Raw genomic sequence first — 22,006 nt, 5'->3', positions numbered from 1 at the left:
TAAATAGGAGTCCACCACTGCCAGAATGTGGGGTACCTCGAGCTGGTATGCAAAGTCAAGGGGAATCTCTGATGGCATTTGACAGATTGTTAACGATGGTTCCTCCGCCCTCCCAGAGCTTGTGTTGTACTGAATATCTCGTGCCGTGCCCGCAATGTCAAACCAAAGAAACCCAAACAACAATTCATGGAAATTTCTCCAAGTCCATATAGGAAATGTTCAATGATCTATGTTCTGTGGGCTGCAAGCGTTTTTTGAGTCCTTCAATTGACAACATGATGGCTGACGGTGCCTCAGAAATCTTTTGGTAGGGAGTATATCACTTGCTGGTCAACCACATTTCTGGGATCCACTTGAAGGGCCGATCAGTTTCCGTGAGAGATTAAGAGGGGAAATCGTAGCCTCAAAGTAGGCGACTGAAACATGTTGAATGGCGGGGTTTCGCGGTTGAGACAAAAGGAAGTTCATTCCATGTCTAGAAGCAATACTTCAGATAAGCCCCCGATTTCTGCCGAGACTTCTGATTTAGAACAAAGGGATGATGCAAATCAGCACCACATCATGTCATACAAGTGAGGGCAATATTGCTATCGTGTCCCGTGCTTTTTAGAGGCCCTGGAATCTCGAAAGAGGAAAAGAAAAAAAATCCTCAAGCCTTTTGTAATTAGTATTCGTTTTCCTGAAACCCTGGAAATATCCGTATTTCTTTGCAAACCTGTTGGACCAATAGATGAATATCCGTTCAGGCAAAAGGGAGAGAGAGAGAGAGATACGCTAGGTGACAAAAGTGTTAATGAGGCGCTTTTCGTTTATGCCGAGCCGCAATTACGTTTACGTGCCTACGTATAAGGCAACATTCCATTTGGCAGGAAGATGTCAGAACCGTAAGCCGTTTTCCTCCCCACTTCCTTCTCCCTAAAACCTTTTAGCAACCGTTCAACCAGCGGTACCACGGGGACAAAAACCATGTCCTGGAGTTCTGGTCAACGAGCAGCCCTCTTTTGAGCACCCTTGTTGTTTCTTGTCCTGACATCATCGCGGATGAGGTCTAAAGCTTGGGGATGACGAGCATCTTTGTTGTGCCATTGCCCGGGGCCAAAGATGCCACTTCTTGGTCAACATCGATCCCTTTTGCCGGAGAAGTCGACATCCACCAACCCACCGCATTGGCATTGTGTACTACGATACTACAGTACTAGGAGTAGATACGACCAGGGATGCGAATAGACTGTTCTTGGAATCATTATACGCCGTATCAGGGACTCCGAAGACCCTGGCGAGCGTTGCCAAAATCCTGGGCAATGGATGGATAGATGGATGAACGAATGAACGAATGAACGAACGGCGAAGGAAGAGGCCACCTAAAAGCAGAGGGCATCGGCTTCATCAAGTTTCTTCTTGACTTACCCCCGTGTGTACCCTCGATGTAGTATGTAGCTTATCTGAATACATTCAACAAACCAACAGCACATCACCAGAGGCGTCGGCGTACGTACGTACCTTCCGACCTGTCGACTGTCTGTATGTATATACGCACGTTTAGGGCCACTTTTGGCGTCACTTTTGGAGGCCGAAGTATAAATACGTTTTTCCATCCAGAAAAAGCATCCATTCTTCCACAGCCATTGGACAAGCACATTCCGAGTAAGTTTAGCAAGTCTTCCGACGAGTCGAACGAAATTGGCATGTCTTAAAAGTCTTGCGTTGTTTTTCAGCCCCTTCACCTTCAACACTCCCATTTCAAAATGAACGGACACTTTACCTTCGCTTTGGCCACCGTGGCCCTCATGGCCTCCATGTATGTGGCCGTGGCCATGCCGCAGGCGCCTTCAGGCGCAGGGGGTGCTTATCAGTTTCCCTCGGAGGCTGAGAGTATCTTGAGCACCGTGCCCGTGGTAGAGTCCTTCACCTGTGAAGGTCAGGCTTACGGTTACTATGCCGATGTGGCCAACAACTGTGAGGTGTTCCACATTTGCTTGCCTATCGAGGATGATGCTGGAGCGGTGATTGAATATGCCCAATGGTCCTTTGTGTGCGGTAATGGAACCATCTTTGATCAACAAACCCTGACCTGCAACTATCCCACGGACGCCTTCCCTTGCGAAGAGGCCGCTTCTCTGTACGGAGCTGTCGAGTTCGGCAAAATCGAAGAGTAAAGCATGGCAACGGTAGAGTGACCAACAACGAAAGAAGCACCCTTGAAAAGAAGAAAAAGAAAGTTGGAACCAGCCAAGGAACACCTCCCATCAAAGCCCACTCCCGCATCCCCATCCTTGTGGAAACCACAATGCCTGCCTGAGAGCTTAAGATCAGATCTTGCCGAAATCAGTATTCAGTGCATCAAAATCAGCCCACGTGTTTTCTGTTTGATTGCTAGTCAGCCTTGAGAGTTCCATTCGTTTCAGTGGCATTACACGTCCCTTTTCCCCAACCAGTGATCCAAGACGCCAACCAAGTCTTGGGCCATTGTTCAATCGGCGAAATCTTGGTCTCTCTCGTTGAAGATGATCTCAAAATTTGCTGACCTTCTTTTAGACGTCCTCACATTGGGCCCTTCAAACATCATCAAAACATCCTCAGTGCCATAATCTTGACCCCTGTCCCCTGTCCCCCATCCCTCGACCTTTAACCTTCTCCTCGCTTCCCACAACCCTCCTCGACTTGGCATTTTGTTACCCCTTTTTGTAAGCAGATCCCGAATGCAATTGTGTGAATGCGTCTCATTTCTTTAAACATACCTTCTTGTACGTTTTGATCAACTATCTGGTTTGTTTTTCAGATATTTTTTTGCATCTCTCTTTCTCTCTCATGAAATGACGCCGCCGCCGCTGTGATAAGTTATAATGTACAGGTTGACGTATACAAACTGCGTTGTATCAAGCCCAATAAAAATGTTTGAAACAAACTTCTACGAAATTTGTTTATGTATGTGTTCCATTTTAAAGCTTAGGATTGAATGCTCAAATTACCATGAAACTGTAGTTTGACTTTGAAGGGCAGAGAACATCGCTGAAGAATCTTCCCCGAAATCAATATGCACCTTTCAAGCAACTATTAAGCAAAATGTTGCTTCTACACCTCTTACAAAGGAAATACTTGTAACAGAATTCCTGCACAGTTTTGCCAATACTATGACATTCTAGTTATGATGCAACAACGATGACCAAAGGTCAAGGTAATAACAGTTATTGACCAATATATCTCCAACAAAGTTTATATTGAATAGTGGAAAACGGAAATGGATTATTATCTTATTATCGTGTGTGTTGGCCCATCACATACTTGAGTTCAGGATTAGACACAAGAAACAAATTCCTCCCAAGTCATCCTCCAATCAGATCAGCCAGAATGACAAGCATCTTTTTCCCTTTGTTACCTTAAAGAAGACGATTCCTTATTAATCAGTGCTGGTTCAATAATCGATGTATGGAATCGAAAAATGGCCATCTTTTTAGTCACAACTGTTTACTCAAATTCCCGGAAACATCTCTGTTTGCAAAGCCTTGTTAATGATCTATGGTGGATGTTTATCGCCCTTGGGCATTGTGTTTAAGAAAAAGTCATCAACGTTGATTGACTACCATCTAAGTCAATGTGACGGTATCAAGTTGAGAAATCAGTAAAGCACCAACCATGATTTTGTTCTACTGGGGCCGCTGAGTAAATAGATTTGGAAATGGGGGGGTCATTGCATGACCTTACAGGCTCTCAAGATGGTATAGAAAACAGAATTGTATGGAATTTGAAGCCTCATGTACAGCAAAACTTTTTCATTGTCCACGGATGGGAGGCATAGAAGTCAGAGTAACGTGAATGAGCAACATACATCCTGTCCTTGTCCTCATTTGTCAAAACTCCTTTGCCTTTCAATGCTTTGGCAACAAACCCAAATGAGGAACATTTACAACTCATCAATTTTCCTTCTTACCATATGTCGGTATTTTGTGCTGAGCACCAATTTTCTCAGCCAAGCTTTTGTTAATAAAACTCTAGTCAATGGAATGGAGCTCAGGGTGCCTTCAACACTTAACGCAGGCCACCGAATGAATTTTTGATTTGACTATCAAGTCTTCAAATATCATCAGTTTCTCAACCCACGCCCCACCAACTTGATTTCTATCAAAGCAGTATTGAAAATCAAACCCACACTCCTCTCTGCATTCTTTTCAGAGTGATTGGGTCACCTGTGAACAATATCCATTATGGCCATCCTTGACGGTGCTACGCAATTTGTTTGGTTTGATTTGATGAACTGGCTCAATCTCATCTCATCTGAAGCGGCATAACTCTAAATGGATTTCCAATATGACTCGTAAAACTGTGTTTCGACCGTTGTTGTGATGACCTTGGATTACAAATTTGGCTTAGTACGACACTTTTCCGACTACAATGGGGTGGAAAAACCAACGTCTCCATGCACGCTGCCATTTGAAGACAATCCAATGAATATCCTGGATCTCCCTCTAGTCACGCCATGGCCGCTCATTACGATTGGTTCCAGCGATGCCTCTGGCCCCAAATTGAGGTTTTCAAGCCTATAGTTTCCTAATATTTTTCTCAAACACCATGTTTGTACGACCAACCCAAGAGGGTGGACGGAAGGTACGTAGTAGCATCGATGATGAGTTCCTGGCCGTTTTGGTCAATCTCACTCTCTCGCTCATCTTCCTGGGAATGCTTGAGCACTCCGTGGAGCGCCTCGCTTTCAATGCTTTGCAATGGATAGAGGAAGATTCGCTCTTTTCCAAGGACGAACCTGGCAACATCAACATCTCAACCCCCATTCACGCATTACGATGGGCTTGAATAGATCAGATGGGTGCCCTACGGCATTCACTTGAGAGAAATGGTCAAAGCAGTTACTCAATGCATTGTTAGTCATTCAGGTGAACTCTTTGCTTTTCATTAGTCTGAATGATGGAACCTACTCAAGTACCTAGTAGGGCATTCTTACCCCGGATATCATTTCGAAGTACCGGTAGAATCTTTTCGGGTGGATCCATCGGATATTTTCGAGCAAAGAACGACTGGCTTCGACGATGAGGAACATAAAAAAGACCCATTTTCTGCTATTAACGAATAAAGGGATTGGTAGGTATTGTTTGACATTCCTATTAGGAGCTAGCTCCTGGTAGAAATCTATGTCCTCAGGGATAAGCTAATTACAAAAATCTGCTTTTGATCTTCAGATTAGGTTTAGGTCCTGTCGTTCTCTCGCTCAACATTTCATCTATGGCATTTGGGAGACTTTTCCAAAGTCGTGAGTGCAATATCCTAATATCTCCACCAAAGTACGAAGAACCGAGTACTCATCAACTCGACTTCGAGACCCTCCCGAGGCGCCTCATTAATTGGACATGCCTTCTTCGCTCTTTCCTCCAAAGCCCGATGCTCAATTCCGGCTTCGAATCCGTGCCTATCAATGGCTGAAATATGCACATGAGAAAATTGGGACATGCATCAGCTGTCTTGCAACCATCTGCGACGGGTAAGAGCATGACAACCAGAGTGCTGGTAGTAAATGAACTGACCCTCGTGGAAAAAACAAGTGTAACTTTTTCTCTTATTTTCATCCAACCCATCACCTTGGTCGGGTATGTAGCCACAACCATTTCCGGGGGGTGGTTGAAAAATGTCTAAGATTTCATTCCTTATTCTCCATTCATGACCTTGCTCATGTGTCCATTAATAAGCGTTTGGCCTATTGTGTATGGACTATGGACGAAGTTGATGATCCCTCGACGAATGGAGGTGCACATGAACGCAAACACAAAGGCGCAAATACTCATGCCTTTTGTGAGCCACGGTAATTTATTCAAAGAATTTCGCTCTTTTATCGCAATTGCCAAATTTTCAGTCTCCGCGCCTGGGCTCGCAAAAACTTTCCTCAACATCACACCAGTCATGTACGGATAAGTTTTTTTTCCGGCGAGAGGACTGATTTGTCACGGAGCCATAGAACAATTAGAGTTAAGAGGGTTTTCGTTTATAGCGATGTAGCTTTTGGCTTCAGCTTCTTGTAAATGCCAGGTCATTCAAACACAAACGTCAAACAAAATCGATGATCACTGACTGATCAGGAGGGATTAATATGTCACTCATTGACCTTCATCACCCCGGCCGTTCTGATTTCTTTTTCATGAATGAATGCCTTCTCCATTTATAACCATGACCAACCTGACAGCTTTGGCAACATTTCTCAGATCTTACCGTCCACACTTTATGGTGGACAAATCCAGCCAGATTGTTACATGGCAACGAGTCATACGTAAAAAGTGTCTAAAAAAACTTGGTACTAAGTCTTGAGGAACCCGATTTAACCAAGGAGATAGGGGGGAGTACATTTTTTCCCATTTGGTTGAGGAGGTCAGTCAGCACTCAAGGTTGCTCAAGGATCGTTTATCTTGCCAGATGATCCTCCCTGATATTCAAGACAGAGGTACTTGACGTGATTGTGCATGGAGAAATTACCGATGCAGCTTATTATTACTCGATAATGATTATTAGAAAACAGCGTGACCGCCCATCAGAGTTGGAAAATAGGCCTTGATTGATGCCAACAAGCAGAACACCTCTTCTCCAGCTTCCTGGTTTGGCTCCAAATCCAAAGTGTGAGGTCAGAGAAGGGTTCACGGAGAAGAAGGAACCAAGGATATCCTCTTGCAGGCATGCAAGGAACTGTTACAAAACCGTACAAAAAGTGTTATCCTCTTGGCTATGAGGAAGAAGCATCCAACGAGTGGATATGGCTCCATAATTAAAATGTCTAAGGGATGCAAAATTCATCAAACCCAGACTTGATGTGTACGAGCTGTTGCTCAAGGAATGGCAATCGTGTCAGGGCACATTTTCCATTACGCCGAATCTAGGGGCTCCTCGCCACAAATAGTAGCATACGACAATTTACCACCGAGGTCTTTGGTGGGATGGATGGTTTGCCTCGAGACGATCGTGAATATTGATCTGCCCGGCTTTTAATGAGACATGTCATCTCTTCTTGGGAGGAAACTAATGTTGGCAATGTTTCTGGTCGTGGTGTGATTCATCGATGGTACTTTGAGTAAATGCTGGATGGAAGAGGAATCCGAGGGCTCTTGAAGAAATTGGACAAGGCCATCAATATGGATTTTTTGCATGGAATGGTTTGCAGAAGTGAGTCAGCATGAAGTTATGCCTTGGATTGCCCTTGGAAAACGATTGGCTCCTCTGACATGCCAAACATCGATTATTACAGTCCTTCATGATCCATAATATTAACATGAAAATCGGAAAGTATCCGAAATAAAACAAAGAACATTAGAGGAAAAAGGGAGCATGTTTTGCTTACGGAAATATAATCCCTAATAATAACAAGATTTTACTTATCAGTGTAATGACATAAAATCTGATCCACCAATGAATTAGAGTTAGTGGATCTGACTAGGTCTTCACTAAAGGGTTCATCAATGATTTTGGTCCCAAACTGGTCGATGCCTGACTTAAAAGATGTTACGAGATCAACAACGCTTACGTACTTCTTACGAATATCAGAGGGAGGCAGAGAAAGAAGAAAGAAGGACTTCATTGTTCAAACTAATCTGGAAATATCCTCGCAAATCACAAAAATAGGCACTCCTATGTAACATAAAGGAGCATCAATTGCGGTTTGTAGAATGATAGCCAACCGGGTGCTCAGATAAGACCCCCAGAACCATAACGATGACAAGATTCTATTGGAAGGAATTGCAAATGATGTGTGGCATTGCCGAATGCATATCGAATAAATAACCAACACGTCGCCGCTTCGTTCCCGATTCGGCAAACGTAAGTCATCCATTGAGAGACGATGCGGAGAAATCGACGCATCTGGGAATGGAAATGGATTTATTGGAACATGATTTGTACATGATTTGTAGATGGGCGCTCGCTCCTTTCAGAGCTTTTTGAAGAGCTCGTCATCTTGTAACCCGAACATCACGGTCCCATAAAGTGATTCAGATTCCTCACATGGAAACGAATCCGAGATGTAATTACAGCTCAGGGTCTGTTGATCGAAAATGGTGCCATTGGAACACAAGAAGGTCCAATGATTGGTGTCGATGACGTTCCCATCCGCGTCTTCAATGGGCAAGCAAATATGGAACAGCTGACAATCGTTGTTGATGTCCCCGTAATAACCGTACTTTCGTCCCTCACAATTGAATTCCATATTGACTGGCTGGACATTGAGGAGATCGTTGGCACCAGACGGCAAGTCAAAGGCGGCCAAAGCCATCTGAAACACGCCTACCGTGGCCAGAAAGGTCAGAGTGACCAAAAAATTTGTTGTCAAATCATTCATTTTTGTATCTGGAAGAACGAGGTTTGCCATTAAATATAATTAGATTCGAGATCAGGAAAAATAGGCAAGATCAAACTTACATATTTNGGGGGGGGGGTTGCTTTGACTAGAACGGGCACAAATTGGGAACACTTCACGCTCGGACACCCAAAACTCTACTGTTGCTCTCTGAAGCCCAATAGAGTCTCTTTATATTTACTTTTCATTCTATCGCCCAGGAAGGTGGGTTTTCTCATCTCCTGTATTGATTTTGAGAGACCTCAAGAGCCTTTTTCAATTTGTCCTTTCAATTTAACAGCATTATGATAACGAGGGGGGTCAAAAATGAGTTTTCTCCTTCTCGAAAGGAGTCAATGACCCAACTAAGGTACTGAATAACAACTGTGAGAACGTTAGTAAAAGGCCTCTCATGGTCAAGCTTCAATAGTTTAATTCGGTCATTTTTTGGCCATTGAACACACAAAACAAGTTTCCATATTGTTTAAAGTGCAAAATGTGGATTGCCATAAAACCCTCCCTTTTACCACAAATAATAGATAATGAGTAAAACATTTTCTAAGTTAAATATCCCTCACAAATGTGTTCATTAGAAGCTTGAGAATATATCTATCTACGGCTGTCTGAGTAATAATTGAAGCCCTTTTAAAGAACTGTTAAAATCGCAAGTGCTAACCTCAGGCTACATGTGTTTTTTTTTAATTGCGCTGAACTCACTATGGCACTCCTATTTTTCAGTTCACCAATCCAAATACTTTTAAGTTGGGATTCTGCATCAGATGCCAATTGATTAAAACGTCTTCAACAAAATGAATTATTGAATTTGCCTCCTTTTAGCAATCTCCTCTTGAACACCAACAATGAGCTTATTCTACATTTCCTTTAAAGCAAACTCATCCATAGTCTTTAAAACTTTTCAAAAGTGCGGCCTTTCGTCCAATTTTTAACTCATCAAGATCGGTTTTTGTTTGATTTAGACCAGAATTAGGCGAGATGGTAAACCCCAAAAATATTGCGATAACATCAATGGGTTGCCGTATTATTTCATTTCCTCAGAGTCCGTGCTTGTTTGTCGTCGTTCCACATGACCATGAATGCCAAATGACCGATTTCTCACACGTTTAGCGCTTAATTCGATGAGTAATCGCAGAAATGGGTACAGAGATCTTGTAGCATGTGGCTTCCTTACGTGCACCTCTTCACTCATCAGTGACAATGATTTGACAGGTCCCATCGTCTGTTTCCTCATGTATGATTGGTGTCCAAATAGTGCCAACGATGGATATGGATTGCATTTGGGGAACATTCCAAATCATGGCAACATCGTCTTCTGAGGCGTCAAATTTGTGTCAACTCATCTTGACCATTGTGAACTTGTCACATTGAGGAAGATACACCCACAATGCAGTTTTCCTGTTCAAATAAACGCCACAATTCCGCCAAGCACATCATTGAGGAAGGAGCCCTCCAAGATCAACCAGGAAGTCACTCACTCGATCCACATGTTGTCGTTAGAAAGAAGAAAAAAAAGCAAGCAGCACATTACTTGTCCGTTGTTTGGCCAGTCTCTCACCCACCATGGAAAGTGTCGAAAGCGTCTTCAGCAATCACGAGGCAAGTTATTTGATTTCCAGATTTCGTGCCGTTGCCCACCTCCGTCAATTATGGACCATGATCTCAATTCAGAACTCAGAATTGAGATTTCAAAATGGGCGGGGGATATGGAGCCACCCATTCAAGGTTGGATCATGCAAAAGAAAACAGAACCAGTAGCGACGAAGGAGAAGTCCGTTTCCATTCCTTCACAATCGACGCGGATTTGCCAGTCATCATCAGCAGCTTGGCGAATAATGAGCCTCTGAAAAGGATTTTCTTTGGCGAACAAAGCAGCGGCCAGGGAGGTGTGTGCGGAATCTCATTTCTCCTTGGGAGGATCGGGAGGGAGGATCACGAAATCAAACGTCTCAATAAAATTGACGTCCCGCCAATCGTCTGTAACTGGATAGAAAACGAGACCCGCTGATCACGGAGCACGAACGAATGAGAAAGAATAAGAGAGAGAGAGAAAGAGGCGATGAGTTGGACGAAAATTGTCGAGTGTAATGGGTAATGAGATGAGTTGCACTCGTTGATGAGAGGAGCAGGTGCGACAATGGTCTTTGTGTGAAGCGTTGACCTTGCCACTGACACGATTGAAGAGACGTGGAGGCGGAGACGAGTCAAGAAGAGTCTGCCATTGCATTTAAGAGCTATTATGGGAGTTCGTATTGAAATCCAGGACATCTTCATTCCTTGGACGCACGGTTTGACGTGCGTGGGTTTAGGGTAAATTTGAACGGTTTGATTGTCTCGTCAAATGATGAGTAGTCAAGAAAAAATCAGCTCGAGTTATTAGCACTTCCACGTTTGTCAGTCATCTTGGTTGAAAATGCAACCGATCAGTATCAAGTCATGCAATGTTCTGAAGGATGATTAGAATTTCTTTCAATCCACGGACTCCTTTTTTTTAAAAACCTATGCATAATCTTATCCACTCTAAAACCAGGTTTGCAAAATGAATAAGGGGAATAAAGGTAGGACTTAGTGTTATTTTCGCCTAATATTGTTGTCAATTGATTATTTTAGCATTGAGTAAAAAGGCCCAACAAGGTTGTGCAGTTAGAAAAGCACAGTTTTGCATTTGATACATTAATTTTTATTAGCTCTCTTCTGATATTGCTTAGATTCCTAAAAAGAGCATGTTGAATAGACAATTGCGAGCATTATAGTCTACTGCAGGTGTCACAGATATCTTTTTCTATCTTAAGTTGTGGTCCATTTTGTAACTAACAGATTCGATTACATTCCTCTCTAGATGTCTAGCGAATTTGGTAATCGTTAATTTTTACTGGAGTCTTTGAACACAATTGACAATCTGTGAAGATTTGAAGAGCTTGTAAGCCATGCAAATCTAGATTACAGAAAACAACGGTGTCTAAAAATGTAATTGTAATTGAATTACCTAGACCACATCGGCGAAGGTGTAATAAATTCGTTTTTTTGTAATTTCATATCTTTTCAAATGTAGTTGAAATTGCCTGGAAATTAATGGCATTTCGCGATAGTAATTTCAATTCAATATACAATTGCATCACAAATGCATTCTTTGGCATGCTCAAGGTAGACCACAATTATTTTACAAGAAGAGTCGTTTTGCAATCGATGCGTGTCGTTAATTGCAACGCATGAATTGCAACTAAGAGATGAAGAAGAATTTAAACTTATGCACGATGAACGTAAAAATTACGGAATTCATCCCTGGTTGATAGCATCGTAACGAATGAACACATGTACTTTCCAGACAAAAAAGATAAGGTAAATGGTTGATCAACCGCAAGTTCCTCATCAATCTTAGATGACACTTGACATGTTGATGACGCTCATTAGCCATCAATACTTCAACATGATGCCTTTACGATGTCTGAAGAACTGTCCAACAGGTCCACGAGGTTTTTTCTTTTCAGGGGACAAATGATTTTTTTGCAACATTTGAATCTACAGTTTGTGTACACATGTCTTTTGGTAAGAATTAATCATTGAATGCGTCGCGTTCGTTGTATCTCTCCTCTCCTCATTATTTTGCTAAAGCGAAGCAAGAGGTTGTAAGAAATACCAGCGACATCTTCCGCCGGATGCTTGCAAATTTACACATGTCTAACTTTTTCGGACAAAAAAATAAAATATCTTTAAAAATGAAATTGAAGCAGGATTTATCGTCCTCGTCTCGATGCAAGATTCATGGTTGTTCCAAGTCAATGTTCCATTTGTTGACAGAATATAAAGTATCGCCTCTTCCTTTGGTCTGGCTCCTTTGAGACATTTGGAATTCCCGGGAGACGCTCTCCGTTATCCACTCTTGTTCACAAAGCCTCTCCCCGCATCTAAATTCAATAAACCAGAATCTCCCTTTGGAATCTCCCCATCCCGCGTACACACACACACTCTCTGATTGGAACGGATATGGTGAGAAAAGAGAGACCCAAACTGAGTGTGAAATGGGGTTGACTCTTCACAATGTCAAATGTCAATATTGGACCGTTTGCAGATCTTCATTCTCACACCTTCATTGTTGACAGGCTCGGTTTGTTGAGAGGTGTTGGAACCCGGCCATAATGGGGATTGAAATGTGCGGTGGAATAACTTGGATTCGGACGAGTGAGTCAGGCTCTTGGACCCAAACAGAAAAGATTGGGATGGGAACAGTTCCTGATGATGTTGTTTTGGGTTGGATTGTGTACATAGTTCCATCTCTTTTCGTGTATTCTAACTTGTGGGGGAACATGGAACACAAGGTGAGGGAGAGCCCGAACGAGCGCGCTCATCTCTTCCTTTTTGCTGCCAGCAGAACTTTTCGAGTACCAAACTCGGGACAGCTGGACTGCTTGCATTTATGTTACAAATACTTGATCAGTTATTCAGAAGATATCTGTTGGTTCCAAAAGAACCGCAGTCTTCTTACTTCTCGGGGTGCCAAAGACCTCGAAGGCACCAGTGAGGGAGCGATTCGTTTGGACAGTGGCAGTATTAAGTTGTCCATTGGATTTCAGGTCCTTTATCCCTGTTCCTTCTTGGCCTGTCATTCCTCCGTCGATTCTCTACATCTTTTGGCTGGCAGTTGTTGTACGTCGGCTTTCAGGTTCCCGCCGCAAAGTAGGAAAGGGAAAGAAGTCAGTCCTCAGTCCCCACACTAAAGAGAAGAGTGGATTCGGCCTCTCTCTCTCTGTCTCTTTCTCTTTTTCTCTCTCCTTTTCTCCTTCTCTGTTATCCCCCTCTCATCTTGCCTTTTCAGTCAGTCACTTCGTGGGCCTCTTCCACAACTGATCACCTTGTCTGAAGCTCTCTTCAGCTCCTCCTTTCCAACATCAGCCACCAACCAACAACCAACCTCAGAAAAATACACACACCAAAAGACTTGATAAGAATCTCGTTCCACCATGAGGTGTCTCCATCGTCAGCTGACTTGGTACTGCCAATGTGTGTTCCTGTGCTTCATCTTGACCACTTGGATCGTGCCCAAAGAGGTCTCGGGCCTCAAATGCTTCTTGGACATCTCGGGCATCAAAAGGCCAGATAACGATGATGAGAAAGTGGACACAAGCCGATTCAAGCAGTATGATTGTTCCCTTCAAGGGGGAAAAGTCGAAAAGGTCAGCAGTTTAGAAGCATTTTTGGTTCAATTTGGTATTCTTCATGGGACATTTCACGAGCGAGTCCAACCCCCAGGAATGCATGCATTCAATTTTGTCTCTCATTACATATGTACAATTTTGGACGCGTCATGTATGCGAAAGAACACAAAAATTCCCAATTCAAGTTCTTGGGTAGAACATCCGTCCTTTTTTTGGTGTACCTAGTTAGAGGATTGCGCATATTATGTGGGAACCCTGGACAATTGGACGGGATTCTGAACTATGGAGCGGACTTTTCGTGCTGCTGTGAAAATGTTTCTGTCCAAGTTGGAACACAACTCGATTTATGTCCACAAATTTATCAAAGGCTCATACTCCTATGTGCCATATCCCGAATTGCTACACGTACTTTGTGAAAACCCGTGAAGGTTCTTTAGCATGAAAGGCCCTTCTTTGGCCACTAGAGTTCATGTTGTTTTTCGGCCACCCAGTCAGGGAAAGAGAGAGAGCTCTTTATCAAAAGAGATGGAAATTATGGCCAAGACAAATGGCTTGACTCGAGATTCTCCGATTTCTCAAAATGGGAAGGCTTGTTTCGCCAGAAATGGACCATTTGTTATTCCGTTCTGCCATATCCCCCTTTTTTGCCCCCCCCCCTTTTCTTTCGTAACGAAGGGGATCTCTTCCTTGCATCGAAAAATAAGCAGTCTGTCGTTGTTCTCGTCATTTCCAGTCCTGAAAAACAAACCCAGTTGGCTCCAATTGTCGTGCAAACAAGCCTTCCTCCCTTTCCTTCCGCATGGTGGCACTGGCCTGTGCTGGCCTTTGCTGGCCTTTGCTAGCTTTGCTCTGGTCATTGAAGGATCCTTCGGTTCCCACTTGTTCCTGGTTTTGAGATTGTGTCAAGTGTTGTTGACAGAAAGTGTTTCAGAGCTAGAGTAAAGAGAAAAGGAAAAGAGACCACAAACAAGCACAAGCCAAGCGGATTTGGCCTTCAAGCCAAGACTATGTTTTACGTAGGGTCCAAACTTGCCAAGCAATCCACTTAATCTGGTCTTAAACGATGACCTGCCATAAATTGGTCCTTTGAGGTGATCCTCCTCTGTCACAGTTTGCGCAACCACTTACTCTCGTCCTGTTATTACGAACGCAAGATGGTTAAAGTTCAAAGCTCCTCCTTGGTTGGGGATCAACATCAAAGACAGTTGTGATATCGACGATTTGAAAGGCATTGTGCCCCTTGGTTGGCACGGGTTTGAACATTTTTCGCCCTTTAAGGCCAGGGATCTTGTTTTGAGAGTCAACAGATTACCCTGGCATGAAATGCATCCGAGAGAAATTTGCATTTTACAAGGCGCAATTTGGGTTTTGGATCTAACGATGCATGGGATGACGGCCATTGAGTCGTATGCCTGCCAAAAGCGAGGAACAATATCAAAAGTTTATCCCTTTCAAACTATTTCTAGAATGCACCAACACTTTCCCACAAAAATGCCGCGTGATGTTTTGTTCGTGGAGTTTTGAAACTCATTAAAAATTTCCTTGACGGTTCCCTTGGGCCTCAAAAATGAGAACTAAGGTGTCTCAAGCCAATTTGGAACCACTTTGAAACATTTCCTCACTTTGAGGGACTTGAATATGCTCTTTCTGGTTTTCTTTTTCTTTTTCCCTTCCCGCCAAAGTGGTCCAATATTGGATCATATCCTCCGGGACGAAACAGAGATTTATGGAACAAGTTCCAAATATTGGATATTCCCCGTTCGTCGTCACAGTCCCGATGGAACCGAAATAAATCTAATCTGTCAGTGTTTCATGCTGCTTCCACGAAATTGATGATGTTCCCCACTTATTGTTCCAAAGATTAACGACACACAACTTCAATGGGACCAAGGCAGGCCTTAAAAATAACCTACTCTCTCCCCCGCCAACAGCCTCCCTTATTGGCACGCTTTAGTGGCCGTGATTGAAGTCATTGTCGTTCGTTCGTTCCTTGGCTTGGCCAACTTGGGACTCGGATCTTGACAATTTAGTGATCCATCTCGTTCGGCCGCAGAGTAATCTCCAGATTGTTCCCCATGGCTGTGAGTCTGTTGGTTCTCACATGTCAACCAGACAACCACAACAACATGTCTACCGCACTAAACGAGCCTAAAAACAAACAAGCCTTTTATGGCGGACAAACAAAGAGTAATCTCATCAAGAGGCTCAATATGTACTCCACAATATCTTCGCACATGCAAAGTTGTTCCAAATAAACTAACGGTGAAGTTTGTTCAAGATGTGGCCAAGAGTGTATTTGTCAGTAACCGCACAATTCTAAATGTATTTTTAATGGTATGCTTTCCATTCCTGATTGTTGGAAGAGCCAGTTTGAGGCCGAATAAGGCAAAACAAATTAAACTTTGGCAAAAAAGCAGACTTCAAAAATTGCTTTTATTTTCTAAATGGCAGCGTACATAGGGTACTATTTATCGATAATATTGTTGTTATCGCATTTCCTCCACATCCAACTTTTGCGGACTCCAATTATTATTTTAAACACACATAAAACTTAAAAACAGGATAAAAGGCCCCGAAATGAACAGATTACTAACAAAAAAAAGAATTCTTTTTTTAAATCTTTTATTAAATCATAACGAAGCAAAACTAGTCAACGAGAAAACTTCACAGGATTGAACATGAATCAACAAAAGTAGCAAATGTCGCATACATAAAGGTTCAATTTGATCTTATCTCAATATAAATGACCCTGAACCCTCAGTACTCGTCGCTAATGTTGCAATAAAAAAGCTATCTCCTTCCAAACAAAATCCAAAAACTCCATTACCTACTAACCAAGTGTCTCTGGATCTGATGTCTCTATGAGTGGCTTTGTCTTATGTCATGGCATGACGATTGACGGCCGCCAAAGTTGGCATTCAACTGGTTTGGCCGGGAATCAAAATGTTGATGCTCCTTAGACCATTTATATCCCCTTTCCTTGGTTGGCCCAAGGAGGGATGGAGGCAAGGAGGACGTGATTTGTTTGGTCCGGGATGAACTTGAGAACTTGACTCAAGAGCCTCTTCCCGTCCTCCTCAAAGCCATAAAGGAAAGAAAAGAGGAGCCACGCGGGAAAGTTGTTGACTAAACGGAATTTCTGCGAGGAAAAAGGAAAATATTGGATCGAGTGCCACAACAAGGTTTTCTTTTTGAGCAAGTCTTCGTGAACCGATTGAAGTCTTGACACGCGAAATTCATGGCCAAGCGTGATTGAACTTTTGCATTTGTTTCTCTCGTTTCAGCCGTGCATGACCAAAACAGATAAAACGGGGATCGTTACTCGAAACTGCGCTACGATCGCCAAGAACCAGGAGGGTTGCGAAGAAGACGTCCATGGGAATATTCTTTGCTACTGCCTCACCGATTTTTGCAATGGAGCCTACTCGAATATCCGTGCGCCCACCTTGACATTGGCCTTTGCCTTGGGTCTGGTCGTTTTCCTTGGCCGCGATAGCTTTCATCAGAGATTGAAATAAAACTCCTACGTTTGAATACTCTTCAATTCATGGTACGACTTTGTGAACGATTTTTATTGCTCCAACGAACGCGGGCGTCCGATTTCGAATGGATTAATTAAGAGATGGGGTTGATAACTTTTCCGTAGAAGAGAATCACGTTCTCTTTGATGTCTCGGATGAGGAACACGAAAGGTTGGTTAATGATCAGAAGCTCGGGTTCCAAAAAGGCGCCACTCAAAGGGACCAATTCAATTCCTGGAATAAGGTCACAGATGTGAAGATTAATTGGAACAACCAATTCCAGTTGGAGCGTTATCGGGTTAATGCCTTTTTCGTCCCCATTAGCAATGCTCATTATCTAACGGAAGGGGGAACAAGCAATCTCTCTTTGGAACAGTTGGTGGGACGGAAATGGCAAGTCAGCCCGAGTTGGGCCAAAAATCGAAACCAAACGTCCCCGGGATTACTAACGTACAAAGGATTTAGCGGGAGAAACATGTCTCCAGTTTGGTCTGGGAACATGTTGGGCACAAATTGTAGAAACCAAACACATACCAGTGGCGGCGGCACCCACCGTGCCCTCTTTATCCACTTCAATAATGGCCCTGTGGATGATATCGCTCACTTTCAAGGGTTCGTCAGAGATGCTGTCAAATTCGCCATCATTAAAAATGCCTTGAACACCGAGCTATGATAAAAAAGAGAACACATGGATTTTGAATAATGCCAGCCAGAGTTTTATTGCAGCCCCTTGCAGAAGGCTTACCTGTTTTAGAGCCCCAGCCACGGAGAATTTGGAGGCCACTTGGAATTCGGGCATGACCAAATTGATTTCTTCGCTGTGCACACCACTCTTGCCCAACTCTTTGAAGAGCTTGTCCAGGAACCAATTGCCCCCGTTGGTGTCACCGAAGCGATTCACGTTGGTTTTGATGGCTTGGTCCAAAAATTGAATGGCATTCTGTGGACCAGTGGGCATCACAATGACCATCTCGAAGCGATCGCCAAACATGGCCTGTAACAAAATTGTCCAAATGAATGGACCAGAGCTCCAGGATCTTGGAGCAGTTTGGAACAACCGCAGGTTTTAAGCTTCCAAGGCCGAATCAACCACATGTTTTTACACCTCGTACAATCTTGAGTACCAAATGGTTCTCTTCTTCCACGATATTTGTTCTCATGCAATAAGCTCGAATTCATCGATCATGATCCATCATTATTCTACGCTCCAGACCTTCATTCTGCCTTGGAGCAAGAGCATGGATGAAAGGAAATCAAATATGGCTGAATAACTCTGACTTTGCGTTCGAGACAAGCTTAGACTACTCATCACAGACTGAAAGATTGATATGAATTTTTTGGGGCAGAGAGCTTGCCAGCTCGACGAATGAGAACTGTACCAACCACATCCGTACGTACATACGTACAGATAGAGTTAGTCAGAGAGATGGATCCAGGAGCCAGGACTTTTTGTCCCTGTACCTTCCCACGAAAAGGCAAATTCCAACCTGGCAGGAAATCAAGGCACATGTTCCTCGATAATTGGATAATTGGAACAGTTGACATGAGAGGAATGAGCGATGGAACCACTCGAGTGCATGGTGCTCTAAATCTCCTAGTTTGGGAAGGCCATGTCCAAAAGGAAAATGGATCATCATGGACTGAGCATGCCAAGTGTGGTGCCATTCGATATCGCTTTCAGCCTTCTCCTCCAAGGAGAAACAATCAGACAAATGTCCATTACAGAGTAATCACAACTTGCTTGACCACGTACTCTAAGGGTGTTTCTCAGTGGGACCAAAGCCTTCTTCACCACCCGAAAAGCCAAACAGTGGTTGTTGAAGGGACTCGTGATGTGTTTTAGGATAACATTTTTCGAAGTTAGGCGAGTACGTCAAGCCAATATTTGTTCTTGTCGAAGTTGGGGATGAGTTTCTTTGTCGGCATTGGGAATCCAAAGTATGATGCCAGGCCGAAATATGCATATCAATATGTGATACCACTTGGCAGCCCATTGAGGGGCATGTAATATCATTAGATTGGAATTGTATTGCCCCTGGGCGAATAAAAGACGCTCAAAAATCTCATCAAGATTCACAGCAGTCTCCATTCCATCTTAGGGAGGTTGGGACCCCTCAAGGCTCTTCTAGGAGGCTTAGTTGGCATTCATCATGAGCTAAGAACATGGCTAATTTCCACACGAAAAATCTCCAGCATTGTGATCGGGCGAGGAGCTTCTTTCGAGACCAGTTCATTACAATAGTAATGCTATATATTGGTTCGTGGGAGGACTTGTACCCAAAATAACTTACGACTCCTTGACATTGACTAGGTTTGGAGATTGGTCATAGTTGGTTGAGTCTATTTTGATTTCACTGGTTCTGCTTCCGTTTTCTCACAGATCAAGGGGAGGGGATGTAGCGCAATGGTTGGTGGAGATGTTCCCAGTTCGATTCTTTTCTCTGACCCTAATCAAGAGAACTTTTACGCGCTAACCTCACAGAGACCGAGATCCAATCTGATGCGGACTTGGATATTGCCTATCGAAGACATTCGACGACGTAATAGCTGGCTTCGCTCGCAGAGCCAGGCTCAATCCACACACCAATTTAAAAAAAAAGTTTCATATTTTTAAGTTAACCGGAAATGAAGTCAGCTAATTATAGACGAAGAAAGTGTTCATTTCCTTCACTTTCTGGCACGCTTATCGACGACAGCCTTCAAGTCTATTTTGCCTTAATTGCCCGGTTCCAATGAACTGGTTCCAGGGCATTGAAGACCCTGGATTTAGTTGACAAGACAGATTTATTCAAGGCCATCATCCAGCTTGCCAAATGGAGGCAGGCTAAAGCTGGGAGTAAGAGCCATAAAAACCAATGAAGATGTAATTTGCTCATAAAATTAGATGTCCTAGTTACTTCAGCCAAAGCAATAAAGCCCTCTCCTCGTCTTCCTCCTTTTGACAAAAGGAATATTCGGTGCATTTGAGCTCCAATTCCTTAGGCTCCCTCGTTCCATAAGGGCATTATGCTGATTGTTCGAGCTTTGGGTTTGTGTATATGTATATATGTATATCTGCATTGCGTTGGCAGGTTACGGTGAAGGAGCCAGTTGAAGGAACAATTCCCCGGAAAATTATCTTGATCAGGGATGTGAATGCACGTGGTTCAAGGCATTGTTCGTACATGTCTCTTGCAGATGCAACAATGAGGTTGGACATGATCATGACTGGCAGATTCTAGTCACAAGTCCTCACGAGGAGCTCTAGGATGTCCCTTTCATGTCATGCAGATGAAGCACTGTCGGAAAAGTAACTGGCTGGAAGATCGCGCACAAATTTCGCAAACGAACGATTGAGACAATACAAAATCAAGGCTCAAGTAAAGGAGCATTCAAATATTCAAAATAAAAAAGATCCATTTGTTCTACGATCCACCGAAACGGTTCAAATTATTGGCGTTCAACTACAATTGTTCCTACCTCGTAGGGTATTGCAAACAAATCAACGCTTTCTTAAAGTAAGGATCAGGGCCGAACATATCAAGGCATCAAATGTAATATGAAATAACGCGGTGTTCCACGTTATCAGTCTAAATAGACATGATCGTGAAGGATCGGAAAATTTTCTGAAGTTCGGCCCTTCGTACTTTCGTTCTTAGCGATTCACGTGAAAAAAAGATTATCCTATTGGAATGTCCTTATTGTACCTTCAAGCATCAAATCCCCTGGAACAAAGCGATCTTCTCAAAGCCTTTGAATTTGTATAAATGCGTTGAAAGAGAAGTTCCACGTCCTAGTCAGAATATGATCCAAAGTACATTTTGCCAGTGGATCAGCAAATGTCCATATACTTGCCACGCTAGAAGGCCTGAGGGAGGGGCAAAGGCCGATCTGGTGTCCAGCGTGATAAATCCTGAATGCCCTCCTCCCAATGGGATCTTGTCAAGGTCCTCTTGGCACAATAAAGATGGCATCTTCAGTAGTCGTTCCAGACGGACCCCCATCTCAATATCTTCTGACCCTTTCCCTCGTTTTTTCGGTCCCGCGCACGCCCACACAGCTACGTTCGATACGTCTTAATCGAAAATGGCTCTTGTTCCAGACTAGCCGGGGACTTTGGAACACGATCAAATACATTTGTACGAGTTTGGAGTTCCCAAATGGATCCAATACACTCAAGAGTCGGAACTCTTGCAACAACCATTCGAAATTTTGTAAGCAATCTTTGAAAGGTTATGCAGACATTGTGGGATCACTGACAAAAATCGGCCTCTATTCTTAACATTTAATGACTAGCTTCATACTCCCAAGGGACCTTCAATTTTTAACAGTGGGTCCAAAAAGTTTAAGTCCGAAATTGTAGAGAAGAGTTAACGGCCATTAACCCACGGGACCTTTTGGGTTGGCCTCCCTCGATTTCTCAATAAAAGCCAAAGCGTTCCATGTTGAGAGGAGTGTGTGTGTGTGCGTTTGTGTGTGTGTGTGGTAGACTCCGGTAAGTACCATTAAATCACCCGAACAAAGATTCACGGTAATTTATGACAGACCCAAATCGTCCCTTCAACGGCAACCGTGAAAAACCAGTGACTACAAAGTCGTTGGAGCACAGTTTCTGTTCCAAGAACAATAATGGGACCAGATGCAGTGTTCCTCTCGATTTAAGGGCTTCTCTCTTGGTACAAACATGGCCAGAGCCACGGAAACCAGGAGCAGGATAAAAATATGTGAAACTCCGTTTCATGACTAATTGGATGGCCTGAAGTCCTCCTTAAATGGTTGTCCCCAAGGTATTTTTTGGCACTTTGAATACTCTTTGGAACATGTTTTTTAATTAAAGAAATTAAAGTCCCTTCTTCCAATACTCCTCTTTTTCTCCAAAGCTTTTACAAGAGCTCTTTTGGATTATCGTAAAAAGATTTCGTGGGTTCTTGAGAGGCTCTCGGAAAAAGCAGAGGGAAGAAGACGATAAAGAACTTCTGAATTGCAGCTCGTTAGAAACTTTCAAAAAACAAAGGAATCTT

General features: G+C 43.2%; 4 protein-coding genes and 1 long non-coding RNA gene across 5 annotated transcripts in view; 3 read left to right on the top strand and 2 right to left on the bottom strand.

Annotated features, from left to right (window-relative positions):
• The first annotated feature begins 1,568 nt into the window (after window positions 1–1,568).
• LOC131880560 (U-scoloptoxin(01)-Cw1a-like) lies at window positions 1,569–2,895 on the top strand. Its single transcript, XM_059227228.1, has 2 exons — window positions 1,569–1,644; window positions 1,716–2,895. The coding sequence occupies exon 2, from the start codon at window positions 1,746–1,748 to the stop codon at window positions 2,154–2,156; it is 411 nt and encodes a 136-aa protein (XP_059083211.1). The 5' UTR covers window positions 1,569–1,644; window positions 1,716–1,745; the 3' UTR covers window positions 2,157–2,895.
• A 1,368-nt stretch (window positions 2,896–4,263) lies between these two features.
• LOC131882183 (uncharacterized) lies at window positions 4,264–5,574 on the top strand. Its single transcript, XR_009373459.1, has 3 exons — window positions 4,264–4,602; window positions 4,910–5,091; window positions 5,190–5,574. It is a non-coding gene; the product is annotated as an uncharacterized LOC131882183 (long non-coding RNA).
• Window positions 5,575–7,739: 2,165 nt separating this feature from the next.
• On the bottom strand, window positions 7,740–8,350 carry LOC131880806 (uncharacterized). The gene has a single exon (XM_059227516.1). It carries the CDS (start codon window positions 8,348–8,350, stop codon window positions 7,913–7,915), a length of 438 nt encoding a protein of 145 aa, XP_059083499.1. The 3' UTR covers window positions 7,740–7,912.
• Window positions 8,351–13,012: 4,662 nt separating this feature from the next.
• Window positions 13,013–17,019, top strand: LOC131879250 (uncharacterized). Its single transcript, XM_059225522.1, has 2 exons — window positions 13,013–13,503; window positions 16,770–17,019. The coding sequence occupies exons 1-2, from the start codon at window positions 13,291–13,293 to the stop codon at window positions 17,001–17,003; spliced, it is 447 nt and encodes a 148-aa protein (XP_059081505.1). The 5' UTR covers window positions 13,013–13,290; the 3' UTR covers window positions 17,004–17,019.
• Window positions 17,020–17,029: 10 nt separating this feature from the next.
• Window positions 17,030–22,006, bottom strand: part of LOC131879233 (serpin A3-7-like) — a 12,265-nt gene continuing 7,288 nt past the window's right edge. The window contains exons 5-7 of the mRNA XM_059225499.1: window positions 17,752–18,000; window positions 17,541–17,673; window positions 17,030–17,240 (exon numbers count right to left, since the gene is read on the bottom strand). Coding sequence (XP_059081482.1) covers window positions 17,101–17,240; window positions 17,541–17,673; window positions 17,752–18,000 — 522 coding nt within the window. The 3' untranslated portion in view covers window positions 17,030–17,100. The remainder of the gene's footprint in view (window positions 17,241–17,540; window positions 17,674–17,751; window positions 18,001–22,006) is intronic.

The sequence above is a fragment of the Tigriopus californicus genome, chromosome 1 (assembly GCF_007210705.1).
Source record: "Tigriopus californicus strain San Diego chromosome 1, Tcal_SD_v2.1, whole genome shotgun sequence".
Classification (NCBI taxonomy): Eukaryota; Metazoa; Arthropoda; class Copepoda; order Harpacticoida; family Harpacticidae; genus Tigriopus; species Tigriopus californicus.
The sequence above is the reverse complement of the archived record's forward strand: the minus strand, read 5'-3'. Positions and strand labels throughout refer to the sequence as shown.

Excerpts from the sequence above, each read along its gene's own strand:
- LOC131880560 (XM_059227228.1), top strand. The coding sequence starts at position 1,746 with ATGAACGGACACTTTACCTTCGCTTTGGCCACCGTGGCCCTCATGGCC.
- LOC131880806 (XM_059227516.1), bottom strand. The coding sequence starts at position 8,350 with ATGGCAAACCTCGTTCTTCCAGATACAAAAATGAATGATTTGACAACA.
- LOC131879250 (XM_059225522.1), top strand. The coding sequence starts at position 13,291 with ATGAGGTGTCTCCATCGTCAGCTGACTTGGTACTGCCAATGTGTGTTC. Across the intron at positions 13,504-16,769 it reads AAGGGGGAAAAGTCGAAAAG|CCGTGCATGACCAAAACAGA; the intron begins GTCAGCAGTTTA and ends CTCTCGTTTCAG.